General features: G+C 42.3%; 1 protein-coding gene across 1 annotated transcript in view; it reads right to left on the bottom strand.

The window, feature by feature from the left end:
• LOC128844913 (nodal modulator 1) overlaps window positions 1-20,780 on the bottom strand; it is a 33,106-nt gene that overhangs the window by 8,189 nt on the left and 4,137 nt on the right. The window contains exons 6-24 of the mRNA XM_054043053.1: window positions 20,508-20,580; window positions 19,715-19,867; window positions 18,543-18,680; window positions 15,029-15,118; window positions 14,222-14,327; window positions 13,617-13,767; window positions 13,010-13,187; window positions 11,595-11,736; window positions 10,398-10,529; window positions 9,434-9,570; window positions 8,472-8,559; window positions 7,491-7,554; window positions 6,460-6,555; window positions 4,246-4,455; window positions 3,868-3,950; window positions 2,505-2,664; window positions 2,215-2,341; window positions 1,731-1,844; window positions 839-966 (exon numbers count right to left, since the gene is read on the bottom strand). Coding sequence (XP_053899028.1) covers window positions 839-966; window positions 1,731-1,844; window positions 2,215-2,341; window positions 2,505-2,664; window positions 3,868-3,950; window positions 4,246-4,455; window positions 6,460-6,555; window positions 7,491-7,554; window positions 8,472-8,559; window positions 9,434-9,570; window positions 10,398-10,529; window positions 11,595-11,736; window positions 13,010-13,187; window positions 13,617-13,767; window positions 14,222-14,327; window positions 15,029-15,118; window positions 18,543-18,680; window positions 19,715-19,867; window positions 20,508-20,580 — 2,370 coding nt within the window. The remainder of the gene's footprint in view (window positions 1-838; window positions 967-1,730; window positions 1,845-2,214; window positions 2,342-2,504; window positions 2,665-3,867; window positions 3,951-4,245; window positions 4,456-6,459; window positions 6,556-7,490; window positions 7,555-8,471; window positions 8,560-9,433; window positions 9,571-10,397; window positions 10,530-11,594; window positions 11,737-13,009; window positions 13,188-13,616; window positions 13,768-14,221; window positions 14,328-15,028; window positions 15,119-18,542; window positions 18,681-19,714; window positions 19,868-20,507; window positions 20,581-20,780) is intronic.

Here is a 20,780-nt window from a genome sequence, read left to right as displayed (position 1 = left end):
AGGCGGCATGCAAGCTGATTTTCAGTGGCACTCACACTGCCTGTGTCCTGGCCACCAGTCCGGGGGGCTCTGCATTTTAATTTAATTTTAAATGAAGCTTCTTAAACATTTCAGAAACCTTATTTACTTTACATACAACAATAGTTTAGTTCAGGGATTGGCAACCTTCAGCACGTGGCCCGCCAGGGTAAGCCCCCTGGCGGGCGGGGCCAGTTTGTTTACCTGCTGCGTCCACAGGTTTGGCCGATCGCGACTCCCATTGGCCGCAGTTCGCCACTCCAGGCCAATGGGGTTGCCGATCCCTGGTTTAGTTATATATTATAGACTTATAGAAAGAGACCTTCTAAAAACGGTAAAATGTATTACTGGCACGCGAAACCTTAAATTAAAGTGATTAAATGAAGACTCGGCACATCACTTCTGAAAGATTGCCGACCCCTGCTTTAGCTGGTCCCAAACTTCTTGATGGGAATCACACCTTAAAAGGAAATGGTATAACAGACAAATCTCTGTCTCCCACTGGCTGTGGTGCAAACCCAACTCAGTGCAGTTGCCAAAGCTCTTTCAAAGCAATGCCCTTGCTAGAAATGCTTCAACCCATGCACATTCAATCATAAAACCACATCCATGGAGTATGCATTTTTAAATGAAAACTGCTTTCATGATGCACAGTGTGAGAAAGTTAAGTTCTACCTTGAAAAGCCCCCATAAGCAACTGGTATAGAGGTATATCAGGAAAAAATGTGAACGTTTGGCTTAATGTCCATCCATGCAGAGCAGGGGGCAGTTTTGGGTACACAAGCTAAGCGGGACAATAAAGTATCTCAGCTCTACTCACCTGTAAGCTGTTCTGTGACCTGTTATTGTGATTTTAAGATTCTGTCCCTCCTGCACTTCGATCATTTGAGATGACGGTTCAAAGCGGAACTCTTTCATCATGGGTTTAAAGTAATACTGCCCTGGGCTCTGCAAACAGCATCAAGCAATTTCAGTTTTATTGCCATTAATATACCCATAATAATTCACTTCGCTCCTGCCAACTGCATTTCCTAAAGAGTTCCATGCTATATGGGCTAAGGTTTCCCCCCAACAGCCACATGCCATGCTGTCTTTCAGAACAAAGAAAGAAAAACGTAAGAAGCACTTGAGAAAGACAGGGAACATATGGGACCATAAGCCAATGCAGCCCTGCTGGGAAAGAGTGTGAAATACAAAGGGAGAGGGAACTGCAGTGTCACCTTTATTACAAGACCCCAACAACAGGTGAGTGACCAGGAAACAAGAGATTTATGGGAGGAAACATGGCTCATGTGTGTAAATACTGGTGTGAACAATACTCTAACTGGATTCCAGCCTCAAAGAATCCAAGAGTATTACAAACTAATGTGTTTGTTTTGTGTTTACAGGCTGCATCTAGAACTGCAGGCCAGCCTAGTCTGCCAGCTATGTGGAGAAGGTCGGAGTAGGAGTCAAGAAGCACAGTCTTTCCTGGTTAGTTTTCTCCCATTTCCACTCACTGAAATTTGGGGTGTTCTTATAAAACTGTAACACACCACTTGTAGGGGAACTCAGGTCTATCGTGGATGGGTAAGACGAGTGGAGAGAGAATATGGGCTCCCAGTACTGTGGGGTATTGCTAACATCTCCATTTTGGAGGGCAAGGTACGACTGAACATAGACATACATACACACTTCCAGAATAGAGAAAATCGTAACTGCGTGAACATTACCAGGTTGGAAAAGGTCAGCATGCCGTTGTCCTGGGTAAGGAGGTTAGACCGGAACACCCCTCCACTAAGGGATAAGAGAACTCCAGCAAGAGGCTGGTCATCTTCAGCTTTAATCTGTTTTTAAAAAGCAGCAATGATCAATGAACACCAGCAATTCTACTGAACTCTGCAATTTACTTTATAAGGCATTAACATCATCAGGAAATTACTGACAGTATCAAAGTAGTTATGAAAACAATGGTCTAAATTAGGAACACACACACAAAGCCAGTATTTTGTAAGCGATTCTAACACCTTCACTGTAATACATGCAAGATAATTTCTGCATAGCAAGTCACAGTCCACCAGGGAGATTTGTTCCACTGATTAGTGACACCAAAATCATCCCAGGGCAAATTCTCCCCATATCCCACAATTATTTCTCTGCATTTGGGTTTTTTGCTCTTGAGGCTTTGACTACATACTCTCTTGTGAGGAACATTACCTCAAAAGTCACTCCAGCAAGAGCAAAAGCTTTGAAGTCCCCAACTGTTCCCTCTACTTCAGTTAAAACAAACCCTTCTTTCTGGGCAGTAATGGTATAGTCCAAGTCACTGTGGAGAGGGCCAACGCTGCAAATAAAAGGAAACAAGAACCAGTTAAAAAGAAAAAAAAGAAAAAAAAAAAGTCTACCAAGAAGCATTCAAATAGTACACACACACAGTTTCAAGTTTATAGTCCTCACAGCATTCAAACTAGGGCAACCCAAAAGACAGAAACAATTGTGCTGTTTACCTATAGGCACCTTTGTCATCAGTAAAAACTGTAATGAGTGGTGAAGTCGCTCCCTTTTCACCAATGATAATCTCAACGCCCTCCAACTCAGGATGAATCTGCCCTTCCAGAAATAAGCCTGCCTTTCCATGAATCTCTATCAGCTTCCCAGGGCAGCTTTCTTGGAAAGGAAAGAAAACAGACAGTAACAATACACTCACCCTGGGCTCTACAGCAATATCTCAGCATCATCAGAAGTCACTGACTGAGGTTCTTTGGCCTGAGTTATGCAGGAGGTCAAACCAGATGATCATAAAGGTCCCTTTGGCCTTAGAATCTATTAACATTGCCCATGCTCAAATCAGTCAACTGAATTTCAAAACTTAACCCACATGTACCCAACACTGAAGTTCTAGATATACTAGATTAACTCTCAGATAAAGCACTGTGTATTATACAGGCTTGGAGAGGAATCAAAAAGCCATAATACACCCACAAGTGACTTTAGTATTTCAAAGCTTGGCAAGAATTTATTTGGGGGGGGGGGCAAGGGAGGAGGCAGCATGAGGGAGGGAGACACCTCATGCCACATTAACAACAACATTATCCGGAAAAAAAGCCTAAACCCATTTGTGTGCAAGAATCAAAAACAGTGCAGCCTAGGACAGCATTCAAATGTGTATGAGACACACAGGCAGTCCAGTACTTTCTTGGAGGTATCAAATATCAGATGCCATTCACCTACGAACCAATGTCATATTGGGCATAGGCAAAGAATTTGTGACTGTATTGCAAACTATCTGTAGATGGCAATGATATTATGAACTAATTTGTTTCATGCGGACTATTTTTTATTAATTCATTACAAAAAAATCTCTGGCAACAGAAAACTAGATTTGCCAGATGAACTGTAAGATGAAGGAAAAAATACAAAAATAGAAACAAATAAAAAAATCTATCCAATAACTAACTGATAGATCTAATCACAATCAAAAGCTCAAGTCTGTTCCACTAAAGATGTACTCTCCTCATCTGTTTAATGAAAGAAAAGACCTGACCATTCAGCTATAGCTTTAGTCACCCTACCTTACAACACGTCTTGCACACATTTTTTTCAATGTATTATTATTGATATTGTTATAGCGCCTAGTGGGTATGAACAAGGACCCCTGAGGGAAAACATCTCTCTCTATTATCCTGTAGCTCAAACACTACATTTTCAATGTTTAATAAGTGAAATTAGGCCATACAGAAACTGTGCTGCAATTGAAAGGGGCTACGTATGTAATGCCAGAACAACCCTAGAAGAACAATTTATGAATTGATCTGTGGGAATGTGACTTGGCTTACACTGTATATGTTTTACTATCTTACACATATTTACCTCCACTGACAATTGTTTCCACAGAGGGTGGATAGAATAGCAGCTCTTTTGAGGAAGGTGTCACAGTGATTTTCTCTCCAGACCTAGATAACAAACAAGACCAAGATTAGCAGCTCTAGTAATACTGCCTAGTGATCAGAATGCCCATCAAGAGACTTTAGAAAAATTAACTAACAGTAAGCTATTAAACGCCAACACTATGTAGTAAAATTTCCTCTTTAGACTGCAGCCACAGAACATTACTACAGGCACTTAAGTAGCTTGGACACATTCCACCCAGATGACAGTGGTGCACACACAGTGTGAGATGATGCAAGTTGGATAACATTAGACAATAGCACCAAGAAAATGGTGCTGCACATCTGTGTGCCATAGTACCTTGCCCAATATGAAAATTCATATGAGAATGGCCCTTGAAGTTCCTCCACCATTTCTTGTACTGGTGGCTTTGTTCCTTCTTCTTCCTGACCCTTCTTTTCTCTCTCCTGTCTGCGAGCCTCAATTTCTGCCAGCTGTTGCTCTCTACGCAACTCTTGCAGTGACTTCAGGGGTCCTAGAACTAAGGCAGGTTCGCTGTCAATTGAAGACCTGAAAGTGGAAATGGGAAAATGAAACAGTCTCTTTGGAACTGAGGCCCATGCTCGTTGCATCTGCACTGACACAAGCCTCTCTCCTTGTTCCATACTGCTCAAATCTCTCCAGTTTCCTCATTTTCTTTATCCATCCTTCTTTCATTCAACTACCTATTCCAAGTGTAAACAAAAGTAAAGCAACTTGAAAAGCAGAACCAACTTCCCTCCTGCACACCAGCCAGCTAGTCCTAGAAATGCATGTTCACAGAAGACACAGAAAGCCTACCATCAACTTAGCCTAGAGGAAAATTGCCTGGTTTACTCTAGAATGGGGAAAGATTGAGGCTTCACATTTTGAAGCTACTTTACCACAGCAGCTCAGTTACACAGAACAAACGCAAGCCTGTGAGAGCTCATATTTCATTTGCCAGTGCTCTGAAACTGTAAAAACCTCAGTGAGAGCCCTGCTTAGAGGTGCAAAGCGTGCATGGCCAAAATAGCTACAAAAATAAAATCAAGGGGACCAAGTGCGGATGCTGAAGGACAGTAACTTCAAGTCACCAGCCTTCATAAACAAAAACAACCTTTCGAGTCAGGTTTGGCCACCAGCTCAAGTTGTGAAAACAAACTTGGCAGAAATTAAGATCAATAGAAACATTTCTATTTAGACACTATATACGTGCACTATATACTTAAACAACAAAACATTTCCCTGCAGCACCTGAATCCCACACACTGTAGCATTAACATTTATACAGCATTCTGGGTGCATATATGGTGGTGCTTTAGAACTAGACACATAGATATGATCATTCCCTTGGGGAAAATGAGCTAGAACCTGAAAGCTGAACTGGCTAGTCTACTTTATTTTCCAAGCTGAAGAAAATGTGCATAGAAAAAGTGAACCATAACTGTGAAAAGATATTCCTTCTTTTACATTTAGTTCCATTATAATAGTCATGCCCATGCTTCAGATCCCAGGAAGTAGGAATTTTTAAAACAAATAGATGGTTTTTAACGTAAGAACTGGCCCTTTAAGATCTGGGACATGTTTTCCTTTATGTCATAAAAGGCACTTTCTCTAGAAAGCTTGGAACAGACTAGAGCAGACGGGTTCTGTGGACCAGCAGCAGTCTGCAGAGCACTTGCTGGTGGTCGGTGGAGAGCTGGTTGGTTGCATGATATTGTATCTCCTTGTTCGTGGCTGCTAAGAACTGTATTTAAAAAAGCTAACCATTCTTTGCTGTTACTTTTCTATGTTAGTAGTTGCTGTAGCTGCCACAGGTTTGTGATATACTAAGAGAGGTGGGGCCCTGCAGGGAAAAGCACTCTCTGTTAAGATGATTTCCATACCATAAGTAAGCCTAAGAACCCCGGACTAGAAAATGTGAATATCAGCAAAGCTCTAGTAAAGCTCTGATCATTAGCAGTCTCATCCAGCCAGATTTGGCACCTCAAACAATTACATGTGTTCACAAATCAGTGCTCCCTTGTGTGCTGTGTGTTTAGCTATACATAAACAGGCACATTAGTGTGTAATCACTCTGCATGGTTCTCTTTTTATAGCCCTCTTTACATCAGTAACAGGCCGCTAAAACAGAAGACTCTCTCTTTGAAGTACTAAAAGAGAAAAACAGATCCCAGGATTAGAGAGTTCAGAACAGGCTAATATGTCGATTCCCCTTTAGATTCCAGCTAAGGGGCAAGTCACTAAAAATATAAATTCTTGCAAAAACATAATCCAGGTTGTTTTTTTTTTACCCTGGTACAAATAAGTATAAAAGTGGCTAAATGGGAATCAGGAGACAATGTTCAAAACAATCATCAAGAAACACTTATACATCCACAGAGAATCCCAAGCACACAGCACGACCTGCCACTCAAGAATGCTGTGGCTAAAAGTGGGATCACTCGAGAAGCAGTCAAACAGCTGTGCTATAGACTGCAGTATTAAAAAGCTCAATACAGTTTTATGCAATAGATGTCCTTTTTTTTAAACCCGAGATTTCTTTGTTCTTACTTAATTGTAACAGTCACCTCCATCAGTTTATCTGTTGTTATTGTTCCCAGGACATGGTGTCGAATTGCAGTGAGTGTCAGGATACTGGGAGAAGATCTGAAAACCAAAGCAGCAAAGAGGTGAACTAAATATCTCCCTCCTTTTAAAAAAACTGAAACAAAAGCATCTCATTTAGCTGAATTTGCCCCCAAAAGTCCCATGCACTTTACAAACTTGGAAATATAAGTTATATAGGAAAGGCAGTGTGGTCTAGCTAACAGGACACTGGACTGGAAGTCTATTCACAGTGCTGTCACTGATCTGTTCTATAACCTTGGGCAAGTCACTGCCTTACTCTGGGCCTCTGCTCCTCCTCCCAATCTTTGTCTGTCTTGTCTATTTCAACTGTATGCTCTTGGGACCAAGGTCTCCTGCTATGTCTTCGCACAATGGAGTCTGACTCTTGGTACTATCTCTGGGTGCGAGTGGAATACAAGAGTAAAACTACTCCACCCACCAGCCAGGCAGCTCACCACTGCACAACAGCAGTTTAAGGTGAATACTTTATTCAATAAAGACTGCAGGCAAAAGCAAGACAGGTAGAATGTAACTACCATGGCTAGAATTTAGACACAACACTATGGGTAGTTACACAGAGAGCAATTCATCTTCTTGTGCACTTTGTTCCAAGTCTTTTGCATGCCAATCCTGACAAGTGATCAATGTTCTATGTAAAAAGCCATTTTGATGTTTGCTACAAAGAAAAAAATCATTATTCAGAGAAACAAAGCTGTCAAAAATATCAATTTAAAATGACAAAAACATTTTGAAAGCTTAAAATATGGATGAGGCAAGTTTTTGGCCATATCTAATGAACATGAATGTGTCTCTCCTCTTTCTAACATTGTTGTGGTAAGGACTCCCTCTACTGGTTAAAATGACTCACTGTCAACATTTGAAGCTTGATTTGATGAGTCTCAGGTGAGGAAAGCATCCTGAAAGCGTATTATGGAAGATACATGTCAAATACATTGAGTAATATTTGTTCTTACGTGTCGTAAGTGTAGTACTTGTGCTCAAACTGGTGACAGGAACGTGGGGTCACTTCATACACACCTGAAGAGTCAAAAACAGAAGCACTGAAAAGATTGAAGTTTTCCATGTTAACATTCAGCGAAATTCTAACGACAGCTTATGGCCAAAATTTGCGCCATTTAAAGCAGTTTAGTTAAATCAGTGCAACCCCTTCTGTGGGCACTAACAAATTGTTTTATCTCACTTGAATACCAGTCACTAGAGAGGCACTATGGGCTAGTTCCCAGATTTTCCCAGACCACACTGATACAAACAAAATTAGGCAGCATGGCAGGTGGGGACATGCACATTCTGTTGTGATACTGGTGTGGACACAAACTGAACAGGGTTACTTGTAACCCATTAAGGTGACCAGTCTCCAACTGGTTACGGACCACTGCAGTATCAATAAGACAACTGAATTTAACAGTGAACTGAAGATCAAGGCCTAACACTGAGTTAAACCCAGAGTTGTGTTGATGTCCCTACTAAGCAGGCTATCGGGGCATTCAGCACAGAAAAGTTTAAATCAAACTTTCTGAAGTTCCTTTTTCTAATTTGAAAAATCTTTGGTATCTTCTATTTCAGACCTATCCCAGAAGGAACCCTGGATTGCAATGAGGCCTATGGGATTTGTGATGTCACATTCTAGAAAGGGAAAGCCCAGTTATGAACAAAATATATGAACCATTAGCCTGCTCAATTTAAATGGTCAAAGATCAGTGCCTCTGATCCAATTCAATGAAAGTTTCTGACCTCAATTAGTTTGTGAGGAATAAACTACCCCTAATAGAAGAACTAAATAGTATGAGAGACTGCATAAGCCTTACAAGGTATTTCTATATGAACAGGACTATAGCAAACACCACTCAGAGCTTTGAGAGACCCCAGAAGATCAGTTACCTTAAAAGAGGTTAAACTCACAGCAATGTTTTAAATCAACATTATAAAGAAGCTACCTGGCTTTGAAAGACAGAATCGGTTAACTCCTTTGGACAGGTTATAAACACCAACATTTTCTGGTCCATTTCCATCCTGGTAAAATTCCTGAATGAGGGACCCCAATACAAAAGATTATCAGCAGGTACCAACACAACAGCATTTACATGGCAAATACTATTTACAGCACTTCTATAGCAGTTTCCAACCAAAGATCTCTAAGCCCTTTACAAAGGAAAATCTCAAAGAGCTCTAAGCTTAAATACTCTTGTGAATTAAACATTGTCCTTATTTTATAATCCCAGGGAGAGGGGCAGTGACAGGTAGAGAGATCATTTGTCATTGTTACATATGAAGTCAGTAGCATAGCTGGGAACAGAACTCACATCTCCTGATTCCCATTCCTGCGCTGCAACTATGGGTGTCTACACTACAATGTAAACCCAAGGTTAGTGGACTCAAGTCAGGGGGGACCCATGGTTAGGGAACCCTGGATTTGAGCATCGTCTACTTTGTATTTTAACCCTACGTTAAGCCTTTTCTAACTCATGCTCAAACCTAGGGATCTGGCATCCACTAAAGTGCGCAGACCCGAGTCAAAGTAACCATATCGTAGAGTTCCCCCGAAATGTGGCCGCTCTAGCCATAGGACCATGGTGCACTTTGGAAAAACTTTACCACCCACTTTGCAAAAGCCTTGATCTGTTCGCTCTCCATTGCAAACCCAGGCTCTCTGACAGTGTGCTTGCAGATCGGTGATCAGAAGAGAATGGGTTCACACAGACCTCAGCTGCTGCATTTGCAAAAGGCAGGGGGGCTTCAATTTTCCACAGTGACCCTCCCACAAGTCTACGTAACACTCTATCACCTCTAAAATGCTTTCAAACAGGAGGATAACTGCAGAAATTCCAAACTGTGTACACGTCGGACTGTGTTAAACTGTGCTTGTAAGAAAACAGAAGAGAACATGTCACGTACGTACCAGTGTAATTGCATGGGAAAGAGAACACCTCAGCATATACCCAGTCTGCCTAAATTCTATTCCAGACACATCTTCCTCCAGAACTTCCAGCTCCAAAGATTTATTCTTCCAACACCAGTCTTCATGTACAATGCTTACTAGAAAACATGCACGACAGAGAAACTCTTTGTGATTTATAATGGGGGGAACAAAGGTTGTCCTGGTTGCATGGATGTCTCATATGACTCTGATTGCTCCCCAACAAAAACTTGCCCACCCCAGCTACTCAACAATTTTAAACCCATCGAACGCAGATGTGACAATAGGTTTGGGGCAGCCTAACCAGCAGCACGTAGCCATGCAGCATCACTGCTAATCCAAGCACATTTTGCAACTGAAAAACTGAACAGCAAAACCTTCAAGCTGTTCCCATGTCCTGATCTCACTGTGGGTGTGACACTGAAATGTGCCTAGAGGAGTTGCGATCCTTTGAAAATCTCTCCTTATAAGACTATGTTTCACTGCCAGGTTTAAGAGGGAAATCTCAGAGAGCAAACACTTTACAGTGGCCTGGTAAGGGTTTCTAAAACACTGTTAATGGGAGTCACTCAATTACTATAGGAGTTGGGAGAATGACAGGTGGAAGAATTAGGGCCCGATCAATGCTATCAGTTTTGGCATAACTACATTTACGTCAATGGCCCTTTGATTTACACCAGCTAAAGATCCAGGCCTGCATGTATAATTCCCAGAGCCTATGGGTCTTTGACTGTAGATTGATTTCAGGGTTGGATACAAAGGGCAAGAAAAGTTGAGGATATTCATCTGTGATATTTTCAAACTACTCTCAAACATCATGTATTTGACTTGGGAGGCAAGTACTGGAGTACAGCAGGACTAAAGCCAATTTAAGGAAAGGAAGCAGATTACAGTTACAAATGTAGTGACTGAACTAGCGTATTGAGAAATTCTCTCTAATCCCTACTTTTGTATTTGCCAGGTAGCACATTCTCAAATGTGAAAGCCACAGAGTCCATCTTCGCAGAGAGCTGGAGGTTGCGCTTTTCTCCCTGGCGGCTCACGGACTGCAAAGCCACCATCAGATCACCACAGGAGTCTGTGAAAACAAGCAAGGCAGACAAAGGAATTACAATGGCTTCTAGTTTGCAAACCAAACCCGTTTTTCACATCCTGAGCACTATGACTACAGGAAATTAATCTTTTAAGGGGATTATTTCTTAGGCACTCATTTACCAGAGCTTTGCTGTATTTTTTTAGCGAGTTTTAGTTCATTAAACCACAATATATTCTTGGGGACCAGCTGGTGATCTATTTGGAGCAGACAAGCAGAGCCCAGATTAGACTCCTGGGATCATCCTCTATACACAAGTTGCAGGGCCTAGAAACACTGCAGAGAGAGAATGTTCAGTCCCTGGAGAAGGCCCATGGGAAACAATTTAGGTGCAACTATGACCAATTCCACAGAGTTCTGACCCCAGTCCTTTCTGGTGAAGTTGGCAGACGCTTGGGGTTCGGGGTTAAGGGGAACCTCAGGACACCATGTGCAGCTTGAGGGACCCCGCTGGGAGGAACAGGAACATAGTCAAACACATGTACTTTGTATGTACGCTTGTTGGTGGTTTAGGCCTTGAGCCTACAAACACTCATGTGCACAACTATTTGTGAAGTTTATTCTTGTGGCAGCATTTACTTTCAATACACTATCCCTGCACCGGAAAGATACACACTTGCAATCAAGACGACTTATCTATCAGCTGGTGGGGTTACAGCAGTAAAAGATAAAGTAGTTAGCGAGTGCTGGCAGTGTGTTTGGTGCAATACAGGACACACAGACAAAGCCTCTGATCTTGCACACACTTAAGTACATACATAGTTTTACTAATGCAAGACACCCCAATGGCCCCAACAAAGAAAAGTCTTATTGGACTGTAAGCTCTTCAGAGCAGAGGTTCTCTCTGTCAGTGTTTTGCACAACACAAAGCACCCCTGGCACCAAACAGTAAGAAGTCTGCATTTACCTGGGTTAGCCCTGCCTGCAGATTGGTAACTAGTACTGATCAGAACAATGCTCACGTTCTGCTCAGGTGCAGGGATATCACACTTACCACGTACACTGCTAAGAAGTCACCACCCGTGCTTTTACTTTCAAGGCAAGTCTTACCCAAACAGGAGATTTTCCCCGAAACTGATGCTAGAAATTGAGAAAAGGTCACATCCATCACTGGCCTGTCTGCAACAGTAACAGGGAACATTTTGGGTTTCAAAGCAAGTCCTGCTCTGCTTTCAGCCTCCGGAACGATTACCTGCAGGGTACACCACATCACCAGAGGCTTTTATTTAAATGCTACAATAATTGTACTGCACACAATTTATCAGGGATTAGTGGCTGGAAATTTACTGTATATCTTAGAGAAAACAGAACTTGCCCTTCGGTGCATTTGCTTTTCAGGATTATCTGGTCACTACTACAAAAATATAGTTCTACAGAGACACAGGGGTGAGAGAGGGAGGCCACATCCTGGGAAAAATGGATGGAGGGAAGCTTCTTCTTTCTTACACTATGCAGTCTAGCCTCCTCCTAAAAACTGCTGAGATACCTGTGCGCCAGGAACCCACCCAACAGTTCAGTCATGATGACCTGCCAATCCCACAAGTGGCAACTGATAGGAACCACCACTTTGGTAACTGTCAGCTCTGTGAGGGCCAGGGCAGCCTGAATCTATGAGTCGTCAACCATCTCCTAAAAGCATGCTTCCTAATCCTTTTCCAGCGGGAAACAGCTGCAAGTTCCTGAGCTCTCAGCTGGAAGGGGATAATCGTGTGTGTCAGCCTTAGTTGCGCCTTGTATCTCAAGCAGACACTTAGGCTATGTCTACACTTATGCTAGTGTGTAGAGTACACACAATGCTCTCCCCCTGCACAGGTATAAACAGCAGTGTAGACAGTGAAGTACTGTTTAGGTAAGTAAAGCCATGTCAGATCCTTAGGGTATGTACCCTACACAGCTCTCTGCACACCCAAGCAGTGCCTCTCACAGCTATACTGCTATTTTTAGCAGCGAAGCGTCCCGCTGCTGAAGCCTTTCCCTGCCAAAGTGAAAGCAGGGAGCTGCTAGAGCCTTTCCCCACTGCCTCCCTGCTGCCAGTCTTTTGCTGCTGCATGTAGCTATACATACTCTACATGCCATCAGCAGCATAGACAAGGCCATAGAGAGCAGGAACAGGCAGACTGCAACAAGTTGTCTGACAAGTCTTACTCACACGGCAATATAATAGGACAAGATGGACTGGCAGACAGGATTTCAAACCAAAGACACAGAAGAAAAACAACATTCATCCCGTGTAGCCTGGTCTCCTACTTTTGCCAGCTGTAAGCAGAAAGGAGCATAGGAACTTTAACTCCATTAGAATACAGCAAACTTTGTTTTGCCCAGTGTAAAGGGGATAAAAGTACTGGGGAAGACACCTTTTCAGATTCTTAAACACAAAGTAAAACATTAAAATATTGGTTTTCTTGAGTGTCTAGAAAATTACCCAGCTTTTCACTGGAGAAGGAGAAACTGAAACTTGCTCTCACCTGGATGCTGTATGTGCCTGATTTTGCCTTAAAACAAAATGCTCCATGAGGGTCAGTCTCTGTTGTAACCAAAGATGCTTTGTCCTTGTCTTGTGGCATCATGATTACCTTGTATTTATTGAACTGTTTGATTGTGTCAGGGAAGCGAGTTACCGAGATCTGACCACACACACTGAATCTACAAATGAGATTGCCATCCATTAGCCAAAACACACAGATCCCATGTAAAATATGTGCATTCAAACCCCATTAAAAAAGAAATATTACTAAGTTGGAGAGACAGATGTTCAGTGCAGTGCACTCCTCTTAATTACCACAAGAGACTCCAGTAGCATTAATGCAAGTTACTGTATAATCAATTTTATTCTTAATGGAGTCACCATGAAGTTACTGCCCAAAATGTATGTTTTAAATTGACCTACACCATCCCATAATAAGCTAAGTGTTTCCCAAAACTAAACACTGAACATTTCTCATTGGCTACAACAGCTCATTGTTAGCACAATGCTAAGTAGTATCTATGCAAAACTTTGAAAAATCTAAACCTGTCTATTAAAGGTTGTTCTTTTTAATCAATTCACATTTCTACCCTTAACATTGTACTCACCCTGTTGCTATGATGTCAGCCAGCTGAGGTGTGTTCGGTGCAATTTTCACTGTAATGGTATCAAAGAAGAGGTGCTCTTTCTGTGCATGAATGGTGTATGTGCCTGTTGTTATGTTTTCAAGGCGGAAAGAGCCATCAGCTTTTGTTTTCACTATAACAAAAAGACAAGACAGTGAGGAAAAGGTGTGTAAAGTGCATTTTCTTGTCAGAGTTAAGAAAAAATTCTGAGATGTCCTTCAAAGCTCCAGGTTACTTTTAACGAGCATTGTGTGGCAAGAAATAGTCAAAGGGTTTTTTACTAACACAGCTTTTGTTTCTGTTTCTTACAGCTCTGTCCTTGATTTGACAAGTCTTTGAAAGAGAAATTGTGACAAAGCTTTAGAAAAGCAAAACAATACAATGATTACAGCACTATTGTTCTCATAACAACAGACTGCAAATGGAAAATTAATCCAGTGACTGAAAATCCCTTTAACTTGCCAAATAAACCACAATGAAAATGTCTTATTGCCCTCTAGTCTTTAGTTCAATCTCAGGCCCTATTCCCCTAGTTCAGTCTTACTTTAGACTTTCCCTTAGCACCATAGGTCAAGGTCACTGTGCACCTTTAATTTGGTCATTCAGTGTCACAGTAGCATCAGCAACACCTTCTCCTTCAGGGCCATTCAACACCCTGCCTGTGACCGAGAAGCCCATTACATGGAAAAGAGGCTGTTGGGGAGAAAAAAAAAATTGTTATATGGTGGGTACAAATGTTAAAAACAGTGTTTGGCTGTACATTTGTAGTTAGGGCACATAGAACAGATTATAAATTTCCTGTGTTTAAAAACAAAGACAAATTTCTTTTCACTTTTAGAACTAAATCTCTCGGATGTGTATGCTACATAAATTAAGATCAAAATCAAAGCAGCTTATATCAACAGCTGCAGAAGCAGGATAGCTTTCACCTTATTCTTTGTATTATTGTAGTGCCTCTAAATCATGGAGCAGGACCCATTGTGCTAGGCGCTGTACAAACACTGAACAAAATGATAGTCCCTGCCGAAAGAGTTTACAATCTAAGGAGCTCACATAACCAATTTAAAAGGTTACTGTGCATTTGCAACAAAGAGAACAGTTCACTGATCTGTAGGACTACTTTCCCAATTTTGCTTTAAAACCAGGCTCAAGTGTCAAAGCACCATGTCACAGCGTTCAGACATGAAACGTGCCTGATCTTCCCCTATTATCAGCTTATGTGCTCTACAGTTTGCTTCATACCCAAACGTGGATTAGGAATTTGCTTAACACTGATCATTAGGAAGAAAACTCTGTTGGAACAAATCTGCTTTCTACTAAAACAAATGCAGTTGTTACAGGTATAAATTTACAGGGAAGTTTTTCTCTGTAAATATCTACAATGAACCCCTTACCTCAATTTTCAGACTGTCATGTTCTACCAAGAAGTCCAGTCTAGATGGAGCAACATCAAAGGTAATTCTCTCTCCCCTGTAGAATGGTATCTGGAACAAGATGCATTTCTTTGAGTCCTAAGCAGCTGTGGTATAATCAAGGCATTGTGTCCTATGTGGCACATTAGACAAAGTTACGCTGCACAAATCTGGCACGCCTTCTTGCCTTTCTGAAATGGAGTTGAAAATTTGCTGGAGAAATAATTCAGAGGGATGGAGGAATGGAACGAGTTAACCTTTCAGAAATGTTTTGGTCTGGCAGACTTACATTTAAGCATAATAAAGGAGAAATTAAATCAGGCAACCCAAGCTCCATCGTAAGAGTCACACGCAAACACACATGGCAGGGAATTGGTAAGCGTTGTCCACACAGTCAAAAACAGCACATATAAACGGTTCTATAAATGTTATATCTGTTCTTAGGCATTTAAAAGCTGGCATTCAAGCCAAAATATTTTCACTAGTAGTCCCAGCATCTAGTGCAGAGGAGGATTTAGAGCACACACTGGGAAGATTGCCTCATCACTACTTGCAATTTCCTGCTAACACACCCAGCTACAAAGCAAGCAGCCATTGTAAAGAGGAAATACATTTCCTCACTGATTACCCTCAAGTTAAAATGGGTCTTACCCTAGTACTCAGTCCTACATATTTTCAAGAAGTTATTTGGTGAATAACAATCAAACATGCACTGAAGATTTCCCAGGTTTTATACAAAGAATGGATTTACGCAATTTCTAGTGGTGAGAGGAGGAAAACAGCCAGGACTTCTGCATCCTATTTTTCAACTCTGTCACTGACTCCCTGTATACCTCACTCAAGTCACTTGACTGCTCATGTCTTAGGGTATGTCTACACTACGAAATTAGGTCTATTTTATAGAAGTTGATTTTTTTAGAATTCGATTTTATACAGTCTATTGCATATATCCATACTAAGCGCATTAAGTCAGCGGAGTGCGTCCTCACTACTGCGGCTAGCATCGACTTACAGAGCAGTGCACTGTGGGTAGCTATCCCACAGTTCCTGCAGTCTCCGCTGCCCATTGGAATACTGGGTTAAGCTCCCAATGCCTGATGGGGCAAAACCTTTGTCACGGGTGGTTTTGGGTACATCTCGTCAGACCCCCCTCCCTCCCTCCCTCCTTCCATGAAAGCAACGGCAGACAATCATTTCGCGCCTTTTTTCCTAGGTCCCGTCCGCCGGACCCACTCAGCCTGCTGCCTGCCTGGATGATCGGAACCCCAGGCAGGCAGTGGGCTGAGTGGGTCCGGCGGACAGAACCCCAGACTGGCAGCAGGGTCCATCCGCCGGCTCCTGCCAGCCGGGGTCCCGCCCAGCCCTGCTCAGCTGGCAGACCTCAGAGAGGTAAATCGGGGTGCCTGGACTGATATGGCTATCCTCCTCTTAGAGCACCGAATGGGAGTGACTCCAGGTCATTCTCTTCTTTAAGTTTCGTCTCATGGAGATTCAGTCCTGCTTGGAATAGCATGCGAGCTGGAGGCTTCTGCCTCAGGCTGCTCTCCCAGCCAGCAGCACCGCACGGTTGCACCTACCCCAGCCTGCCCCTTGCTCCCATGGCTCATGAAGCCTGGACAGTAGTAAGGAGCACTTCAACTTGTGCAATGACAAATCCAGAACAAAGGATCGCACTCTATGGGCCACGTTAAGATTCTTTCAGAGTCCTAAATAGCATTTAGTCCCTATAAAAGGCTTCATGAAAATTTTCCCCTGCCCCTAACAAAAATGTTAATTTATCAGAGCAGCTGAAAGAGTAAGGAACCCGGGACTAAAACTTAGAAAGAGCTTCCATATTATTTAACTCATAATTGATATAATTCAAAGTAAAATTTCACAGCACTAAGACTAAAAATGCAGGAGGGGAGTCAGAAAAAAGAACAGTGACCTTTTTCCAAACGGTTTTGAACCAGGGACGTTTCGCGTGTTAGGTAACGTGATAACCACTACACTACGGGGCTTTCGCGTGTTAGGCGAACGTGATAATCACTACACTACGGGCTTCTCTTTTTTTGCCACAGACTTTGCCGAATGCACAGGAATGTTTTCTCTAGCTACAGAAGCTACCTAATGCAATGTTTATATCTATGGCCTTCCTGATACAGCGCTGAGTGCATGTGACACTGCGACCTGCCTCAGACAGGATCGCTAGCGAGGCATGATACTTTTGCCATTAAGCAAACACAGCAATTCTTTCCTGGCCTCTGCCACTGAATGCCTCCATGCATTACGCTGTGCCCTATCACTGTGGGAGGACTGCATGAGCTCGGAAAACATGTCATCCCGAGTGCGTTTTTTTCGCCTTCTAATCTGCAATAACCTCAGGAATGGAGATGATAGGGGGAGCGTAGAAACATTTTGGGGGGACTGCATGGTCACCTGTGCTGCTGAGTTCACCACGCTGGCCAAACAGGAAATGAAATTCAAAAGTTCCCGGGGCTTTTCCTGTGTACTGGCTAGTGCATCTGAGTTCAAAGTGCTGTCCAGAGCGGTCACAATGGAGCACTCTGGGATAGCTCCTGGAGGCCAATACCATCAAATTGTGTCCACACTACCCCAAATTCAACCCGGCGATGTCGATTTCAGCGCTAGTACCCTCGTCAGGGAGGAGTACAGAAATTGATTTTAAGATCCCTTTAAGTCGACAAAAATGGCCTCTTCGTGTGGACAGGTGCAGGGTTAAATCGCTCTAACGCTGCTAAATTCGACCTAAACTCGTAGTGTAGACCAGGGCTTAGTTCACCCATCTGTGCCAAGAGGAAGAGGGTTGCCAGGTGACTGATGCTGGTCAGAACAATCGCTGATCAGTGGGCAGGAACGCTTTGGGAGTTCAATGGGAGGATCAAATACACTCATGCAGCTGCCTCACTTATATGTGCTGACAGGAAAGTACAATGTTAGTGCAATCATAGCTGTGGGTGCCTCTACACCACTAGAAAAAGCTAAGGGAATGGACGCATGGCGCATTCCAACCGTTCTACAGGTTACAATACCAAAATGCTCTATACCAGGCCCTCGCATGAGACCTAATTAGAAGACTTACAAGGTCTTTTCCTCCCTGGCTCAGAGTGACTATGTTTATTAGGAGTTGTGAGTGAACTAAAGAGGGGTGGTGAAAGTAGAGAACTTTAAGGATACAATCCAGCAGCAGCTATCTGCAGCTTTCCAGTCCAGAACAAGCCTCAGGGGAGGTCTGTGACTGGCTGAGCTATCCAGACTTGATTTGCTTCATAAGCACTGCCTCAGAAACCACACCACACAGCTCTTCCACCCCATCTTACTTCAGCGCCCAACTTTTTACACTGCACAACTCTTTTCCAGCTATTTCATCCAATACAGAAAGCTTCCATTAGTGCTGTTTTGGCAGCTATAAAATTATGAATTCTGGTTTAGAAAAAATAAGAAACCCTACAGCAATCTAGTGTACAAAGAAGGGATGAACTTTCTAGTTACCTACCACAGTGTATTCCCCACTCGGTAAAGACAGGAAGGTGAAAGATCCATCCTCTTTTGATATAACATTGCACAGATAGGAAAGAGACTCGTCTCTTGCTTGGAACCCATCAACTGGAGAAATGTTGCAGCCCATAATGTCCTGTGCAAATAAAAAGCAATATTACTTCTTTCTCCCATACGTTCGGTCTCCTCCTGAGTGGAGAAAAACAGTAACGCTTCACACAGAGGGACAAATTTTCAAAAGCAGCCTCTAAAATTAAATCTGCAAATTTGCACCCACGAGTTCTTGTGCACACTTTTTTGTGGGGGAGGGAGTGGCAAATGTTTAGATGTGGCAGGAGAATTGTGTGTGCCTTGAGGGGTGGAGTTTGAAAGTGTGTACATACCAGAGAAAACTACATGAATGAAATGTTATGGTAGCAAGTTTAAAGGCACAAGAATCAATAAATTCAACATTTAACAGCCGCACTGCATGTCTGTACAGTACTATTTGTAATACCCTGGACAGGATTAATATTTTAGGCTAGAGGTGTGTTTTGTTCCCCTCCCTCCCCCCCCCAAAAAAGAGTGATAAGCACTTGAAAATAAACACTTAAGAACAAATGCTTTCTGAACCAGAACATTAATTTTCCTAGTCCTATGCTACAGTGGGTGGGGGGCTGGAGTTGCCATACCAGATGAGATCAAGGTCCATCAAGTGTGGTATCCTGCCTCCAACTGAGGCCTGGGTCTGATGCTTCACAGGAAGATGAAAACCCTAGCGCTGCACAATGCTGTGCCAGAAGTTATTCCCTGACCCCTGTGGCGCTTGTGCGTTGCTGGAGAAACCCAAGATTTGTGACCCAGAGTTTAGCATGCAGGGACAGGTTACTGGACAAATATGATTTTAGAAAAATGTAGGGGATTAAATCCCCCTTCTCGCCCTCACAACAAAAATCATATGACTGACATAAACACGAACACTTAGTTTTACATGTACTGCAACCTTAGAGCTCACGCACATGCTTAATCTCACTGAGCTCACGTGAGTAAAGTTAAGCACATGCAGACGTGTTCATAAAACCATAGCCTTTTTGTTAAAGAATAATTAAAGGAACATTATTCATTATCAAACTACAAATGTTCTCTATTTACATCCTTATTATTAATAAAATGTGTCTGATCTTACACTACCTCTTTGGTGACTGAGGAGGAGAAAAGAAGAAACATGACTCCTTTCATGGGTTCCCCATCACTCCGCACAGAGCCTGAAACATTGTAGCCAGCAACGACTAGAGGGCCAGCAGCATAGGCATTAGAATTGGTCACTCGCACCATTGTGTTTGCCTGAAATGTAGAAGCCAATACATTTCAATCAAAAATAATAATAATAGGATGCCTTTTATAACTACCACTAAGACACAACAATGTTAAACAAAACCAAGACAACTAAACGACAATGCAACTACATACATAATATTCAAAAAGGATTTATAATCCACAACATCATTATTCAGGGGGAGGGTGATTCAACACAGCAATAAGCAACGTGTCAGACAGAAGACCCTGTTGAAAAACCACGATTAAGTTGCTTTAACAAGAGACTGGGATGGACAGAAGTCCATGGGAAGTAAGTGTCACTACTACAAAGGCCTAGTCACCCTCCAGCCATCTCAACATAAGACAGGACTGCAAACTTTCTGTTTACAAATACAAGTAGGAAGATGCAGGCTCTGCACATGCATTTTTGATGATGTATAGTCATTCAGCCTGCTAGCCCTGTACCTTTAAAGCTCAGCCTGACAAGGCAGTTTCCCACCCCCCTCTAAGTGAAATTTACAAAAAACATTGATCTAAACTTGTTTACCTGATTCAGATCTTCTCTCGTGTTCATTCCTAATTACTTAAAACAGAGTGCACTCATTGATATACACCCACAATAAGCAGAAAGTCGCCTCCTTTTTACCAATGCTTTCTGGGCACTAACCTCTTTCAACGTCCAGGTAGGATGAGATGCAAAGATTTCATATTCTCCGGGAAGCACTTTGAAAAAAGCAAACCTGTGCAATATGAAATGTGTTATTTTTCTCAGCATTTCCAGCATATTCATAGAACAAACAGATAGCGGTACACATTAGAAAAAATATTTAAGCAAAAAAAACCAAAATCATTAGCAATAATCCCAAATAATTTAAATATTTTCTTCCCAAATCTACTAATGCAGTGTAAACTTAATAAAATCAATCAATCAATCACGAGC

This window comes from Malaclemys terrapin, chromosome 10 (assembly GCF_027887155.1).
Source record: "Malaclemys terrapin pileata isolate rMalTer1 chromosome 10, rMalTer1.hap1, whole genome shotgun sequence".
Lineage (NCBI taxonomy): Eukaryota > Metazoa > Chordata > Testudines > Emydidae > Malaclemys > Malaclemys terrapin.
This window is presented reverse-complemented; position numbering and strand designations above follow the sequence as displayed.